The sequence below is a fragment of the Ammodytes marinus genome (genome assembly GCF_949987685.1).
Source record: "Ammodytes marinus genome assembly, contig: scaffold_45, whole genome shotgun sequence".
In the NCBI taxonomy this organism is placed as follows: domain Eukaryota; kingdom Metazoa; phylum Chordata; class Actinopteri; order Uranoscopiformes; family Ammodytidae; genus Ammodytes; species Ammodytes marinus.
In genome coordinates, this window is record NW_027648444.1 from 85,001 (window position 1) to 91,703 (window position 6,703).

Sequence of the window (6,703 nt, forward strand, 5' to 3'; positions counted from 1 at the left end):
CAATTTGTTTCCACAAAACCTTCCCGAATTACAAAGAACTCTCAGTTTAATGGAACAAACTATATCTGTCAGAATAAAGGGACCACCCTCGACCCCACACTAATGATCATCTAATTACGTACGTGAGACTTTTGTTTTTGACAGTGTAAATTCTCAAACACCAAAGGCTGAGATAGGTTTGTCTCTAGTGCATCTCCCCAAACACTACAGGTTGAGACCCCAACGTGGGGCCCGAACAGGGACTTGAACCCTGTTCAAACCACTCTATGTAAGCCAGTAGTTACCTTACTCGTCTCTATGTAAGCCAGTAGTTACCTTACTCGTCTCTATGTAAGCCAGTAGTTACCTTACTCGTCTCTATGTAAGAACAAATATAAAACAAAATCAGCTGTTTATATTCACCTGATTTCAAGAAAGCCTCGACTCGCTCAGGCTCTGGATTCCGTCACCCCTCTCCGTCCAAGTCGAGTCTGCAGACAGCCTCTTTTGTAGCTCTGTTTACTGGAGGTCTTTTGTCGAGAGATCTTGGACTCCCCCGTGCACGGTGCAGGCTCTTCTTGTCCAGAGAAGAGGATGTTGGATCCGGCTCACTCGAAGGACCATTTGTTACTAGAATTATTTCATCAAACTACCCAAGTATTTGAATAATTGAAACTGAGTCAGGCCTTCTTGGAAGCAGGTGAATTTACTTGCAAACAGCATACAAGGGTCAAACAACAATGTACCTGGCTTGATACATGGTTGAATACATCGAATGAACAGTGTACAGAGATTATATGCAAGAGAAGTTGGTGTGTGCGCAAACACATACTAAGTTTGGTGTGTCCAGCCCTTATTTTGCTGGTGAAAGCAGAAATGTTTTTAATTAGGTTCAGATATTCCCAGAAATTCATCTCAGCTGGTGTTATCCTTCATACAATGTCTGATAACAGAATATGGGGAGTGAAATTACTGTGCACATGAATGCGTCATACCTCTGTATGGTCCAAAATCTTATTAGGCTTCAAGGCTAAACAACAAACTTGTAGCAAAACACTTTGGAGTTCTCAGGTTCTGGGACAAAGTTCAACAGCCAGAAAGCATGTATTGTGCATTAAAATATTATACAATAAAGCAAATTAAATTCTGTTAACAGAGAGAGACAGGTTAGAGAGAGAGACAGGTTAGAGAGAGAGAGACAGACAGGTTAGAGAGAGACAGGTTAGAGAGACAGGCAGAGAGAGAGACAGGTTAGAGAGAGAGAGACAGACAGGTTAGAGAGAGACAGGTTAGAGAGACAGGTTAGAGAGAGAGACAGGTTAGAGAGACAGACAGGTTAGAGAGACAGACAGGTTAGAGAGAGAGCTAGGAGCTGAGAGAGAGACAGGCAGAGAGACAGGTTAGAGAGAGACAGGTTAGAGAGAGAGAGACAGGTTAGAGAGAGAGAGACAGACAGAGAGACAGACAGGTTAGAGAGAGAGCTAGGAGCTGAGAGAGAGCCAGACAGAGAGACAGGTTAGAGAGAGAGACAGGTTAGAGAGAGACAGGTTAGAGAGACAGACAGGTTAGAGAGAGACAGGTTAGAGAGAGAGAGACAGACAGAGAGACAGACAGGTTAGAGAGACAGATAGATAGATAGATAGATAGATACAGTATCTCACAAAAGTGAGTACACCCCTAACATTTCTTCAAATATTTCATCATATCTTTCCATGCGACAACACTGAATAAATGACACTTTGATACAATGTCAAGTAGTCAGTGTACAGCTTGTATAACAGTGTAAATTTACTGTCCCCTCAAAATAACTTGACACACAGCTATTAATGTCTAAACTGCTGGCAACAAAAGTGAGTACACCCCTAAGAAAAAATGTCCAAATTGGGCCCAAAGTGTTAATATTTTGTTTTGCCATCATTATTTTCTAGCACTACCTTAACCCTCTTGGGCATGTAGTTCACTAGAGCTTCACAGGTTGCAACTGGAACCCTCTTCTACCCATTCATGACGACATCAAGGAGCTGGTGGATATTAGAGTCCTTGCGCTCCTCCATCTCCCGTTTTAGGATGCCCCAAAGATGCTCAATAGGGTTTAAGACTGGAGACATGCTTGGCCAGTCCATAACCTTTACCCTCAGCTTCTTTAGCAAGCCAGTGGTCGTTCGGAGGGGTGTTTGGGGTCGTTATCATGTTGCAGTACTGCCCTGCGGCCCAGTTTATGAAGGGAGGGGATCATGCTCTGCTTCAGTATGTCACAGTACATGTTAGAATTCAATGAACTGTAGATCCCCAGTGCTGGCAGCACTCATGCAGCCCCAGACCATGACACTCCAACCACCATGCTTGACTCTAGGCAAGACACACTTGTCTTTGTACTCCTCACCTGGTTGCCGCTCCACACTCTTAACACCATCTGAACCAAATAAATGTATTTTGGTCTCATCAGACCACAGGACTTGGTTGCAGTAATCCATGTCCGTAGTCTGTTTGTCTTCAGCAAACTTTTTGTGGGGTTTCTTGTGCATCATCTTTAGAATAGGCTTCCTTCTGGGATGACAGCCATGCAGACCAGTATGATGCAGAGTGCGGCGTATGGTCTGAGCACTGACAGGTTGACCCCCCACCCCTTCAAGCCCTTCAGCAATGCTGGCAGCACTCATACGTCTATTTTCCAAAGCCAACCTCTGTGTACGACGCTGACCATGTGCACTCAACTTTCGTAAACTGGGCCGCAGGGTGGTATTACAACATGATAACGACCCCAAACACACCTCCAAGACGACCAGTGGCTTGCTAAAAAAGCTGAGGGTAAAGGTTATGGCCTGGCCAAGCATGTCTCCAGACCTAAACCCTATTGAGCATCTTTGGGGCATCCTCAAACGGAAGGTGGAGGAGCGCAAGGTCTTTAATATCCACCAGCTCTGTGATGCTGTCATAAATGGGTGGAAGAGGGTTCCAGTTGCAACCTGTGAAGCTCTAGTGAACTACATGCCCAAGAGGGTTAAGGCAGTGCTGGAAAATAATGGTGCCCACACAAAATATTTACACTTTGGGCCCAATTTGTAAATTTTTTCTAAGGGGTGTACTCACTTTTGTTGCCAGCAGTTTAGACTTTAATGGCTGTGTGTCGAGTTATTTTGAGGGGACAGTAAATTTACACTGTTATACAAGCTGTACAATGACTACTTGACATTGTATCAAAGTGTCATTTATTCAGTGTTGTCCCATGGAAAGATATAAAGAAAAATGTGAAGAAATGTGAGGGGTGTACTCACTTTTGTGAGATACTGTAGATGGATAGATAGATAGATAGATAGATAGATAGATAGACAGACAGACAGACAGACAGACAGACAGACAGACAGACAGACAGACAGACAGACAGACAGACAGACAGACAGACAGAGTAATGCTTCTCACCGTCTTGCAGCAGCAGAGGCGTGATAGAGGGATGGCGTGTCGAGGTGAGCGGAGGTAGAGATAGAGCAGGTAGACAGGCGAGAGGGTCCACAGGTAGACGCACGGAGACCAGACCAGCACCGTGTGTCTGAAGCACTGAGACAGGTCGGGCTGCGCGCTGTACCACGTCAGGTTCCAATCCTGCCACACAGAGAGCTCACTAACCATGTGTGTGTGTGTGGGGGGGGAGGGTGTGTGTGTGTGTGTGTGTGTGTGTGTGTGTGTGTGTGTGTGTGTGTGTGTGTGAGAGTGTGAGTGTGTGTGTGTGTGTGTGTGTGTGTGTGTGTGTGTGTGTGTGTGTGTGTGTGTGTGTGTGTGTGTGTAGGTGTGTGTGAGTGAGTGAGTGAGTGAGTGAGTGTGTGTGTGTGTGTGTGTAGGTGTGTGTGTGTGTGTGTGTGTGTGTGTAGGTGTGTGTGTGTGTGTGTGTGTGTTCAATACGATGGTGAATTACTATATACACTCACCGACCACTTTATTAGGTACACCTGTTCAATTACTTAACACATGTATCAGCCAATCACATGGACGCAACCCAATGTATTTAGGCAGGTAGCCCTGGACAGGACAACATGCTACAGTTAAAGCCGAGCATCAGAATGGGGAAGAAAAGGGATTTAAGAGACTTTGTGAGTCGTTATAGAGAACGCTGACAATGTAAGATTAGTTTATTTAGTAAAACAAAATAAGGGGGCGTCTACTTTTAGCTTATCAAAACCTTATTTTACATTATTACTGAAGAATCAGAGGTATTTATAAATATATATTTTTTAAAGATATTTTTGGGCATTTTCAAGCTTTATTAGACAGTACAGAGTTGAAATGAGGAGACAGAGAGAGAGAGAGAGAGAGAGAGAGAGAGAGGGGGGGATGACCTGCAGTAAAGGTCCACGGGTCGGATTTGAACCCGCGACCACTGCAACAAAGGTCGGCGCCAATATGGTACACGCTCTATCCACTACACCACCGGAGCGCCCAGAGTTTTTAACTAACTATTTTATTAACCCATTAAACAAACATTAAGATTTAATGGCTGTTAGGGCTCGTGGTGTAGTGGTTAGAGCCCCCCCCCCCCCCCCCTCCATAGAGTCTCAGTCCTCTTCACAGCAGACCCGGGTTAGAATCCAGCCCGGGTCGTTCTCTGTCTGTCTGTCTGTCTGTCTGTCTGTCTGTCTGTCTGTCTGTCTGTCTGTCTGTCTGTCTGTCTGTCTGTCTGTCTGTCTGTCTGTCTGTCTGTCTGTCTGTCTGTCTGTCCTCTTCACAGCAGACCCGGGTTAGAATCCAGCCCGGGTCGTTCTCTGCATGTCATTCCCCTCTCTGTCTAATAAAGCAAAAAAGCCCAAAAAGCGATCTGAAGATTCGGAGGCTGAAAATAGATTAAATATGAAACTCACCCAGAGAGAGTCGAGACCGCTGAGACTGCACAGCTGCTCCATCGCATCCGAAAGATATGACACACACACACACACACAAATGGCCTGTTCTATCCCACACACACACTGTATTCTAAACCACACACACACTGTATTCTAACACACACACACACACACTGTAACATACACACACACACTGTATTCTAACACACACACTCCTTAAACTCTTCTCCTCCGTCGCGTGTCCGACCGGTTCAGTCTTCAGCTCACAGTGAAATGAACCTTCAGCCTCTCGACTTATAAACACTGAGACGAGAAAACTCCCTCTGTCTCACACACACACACACACACACACACACACACACACACACACACACACACACACTCCCTCTCTCACACACACACACACACACACACACTCCCTCTGTCTAACACACACACACACACACACACACACACTCCCTCTCTCACACACACACACACACACACTCCCTCTGTCTAACACACACACACACACACACACACACACTCCCTCTCTCACACACACACACACACACACACACTCCCTCTGTCTAACACACACACACACACACACACACACACACACTCCCTCTGTCTCACACACACACACACACACACACACTCCCTCTCTCTCTCACACACACACACACACACACTTCCTCTGTCTCACACACACACACACACACACACACACACACACACTCCCTCTCTCGCACACACACACACACACACTAAGAGTGAAAATATGCGCCCTCTGTGATGGTTATTTGAACACGCTTCAGTTTTCACAGATCAGAGTTTAGAGGAACACATCGATATCTTTAGATCGGACACATGTTCAAATGAAAGACATGAAATCCCTAAAGCTGCAGTGTGTAACTCTAACCCTAACCCTGTGTGTGTCAGAGAAGTGAAACATTTTCTAAGGTTTATTCTCATAACTGAATAAACAAACTTTCCTCACAGGAAAATGTGATCCCTGGAACACTGTTTGAAGTTAGAAAGCTTCCTGAAAAGTTACTGTTTCACTGTTGTTGTTTACAGCAGCAGGGCCCACAGTTTGGTTTACAAACATATTCTAGTCTCACGTTTGGTTCCAGGTTCCTCAAAATAATTTGATTTATGATGATAGAATTATTCAATACTAAGAATTACATGTAGATTTTGATTGTGTTTGTACTACATGTTTTGTGTAAAGCGATGTGTGGGATGGGCCACTTGCATGACACGAAAACAAAAAAATATCATTCATCATATCATCGTAGAGAAAATACGTTTAGCAAACTAAGGGCGCACTCACACTAGGCAAGTTTACCTGTTCCGTGCTGCAGGAAGATTCAGCACGATTCCCCCCCCCCTCCCCACTCCCCCCGCTGGCCCGTGGTCACACTGCTCGTGACCTGGGCACGATTGCACCTTGCCTACGTCACCGTGCACGTTTAGGATTTTGAGCGTAGTCTTGTAGGCTATACGACTGTTTGTGAATATTTTTCATCATATATTCCACTTCCACATTAGAGCAACGAGAATCCTTAAGCTATTGTTTTTTTTTAAATGTAGCCTTGACGTAATAGGTCGCGGTGGACAGTCTCATATTTGTGCAGCACGCTGTTTATTATTAATATAACGGCCCGTCATCAGACCATACGTACCGGATGGTTGTATACACATCGATCGCTCCATCAAGTAATCCAAGTCAGACCTTTTTGTATGGGCAGAGATCGTTTTTTGCTTTGCTTTCTGCGCTCACCTATTTAGCTCTCTCCCTCTTTTATTAGCCCACACCTAGGCCTACACACACGTTAATTCTCACACATTTTATGTAGCTACAAGTCCAAGTGGTGGGCAATTCTGGTGCCGACTAGTAAGGCAGC

General features: G+C 45.1%; 1 protein-coding gene across 1 annotated transcript in view; it reads right to left on the minus strand.

The window, feature by feature from the left end:
• Positions 1-4,871, minus strand: part of LOC307270514 (multidrug resistance-associated protein 1-like) — a gene marked incomplete at both ends in the record, with an annotated part of 42,965 nt that extends 38,094 nt beyond the window's left edge. The window contains 2 exons of the mRNA XM_080054395.1: positions 3,400-3,579; positions 4,830-4,871. Coding sequence (XP_079910521.1) covers positions 3,400-3,579; positions 4,830-4,871 — 222 coding nt within the window. The remainder of the gene's footprint in view (positions 1-3,399; positions 3,580-4,829) is intronic.
• Positions 4,872-6,703: the final 1,832 nt, after the last annotated feature.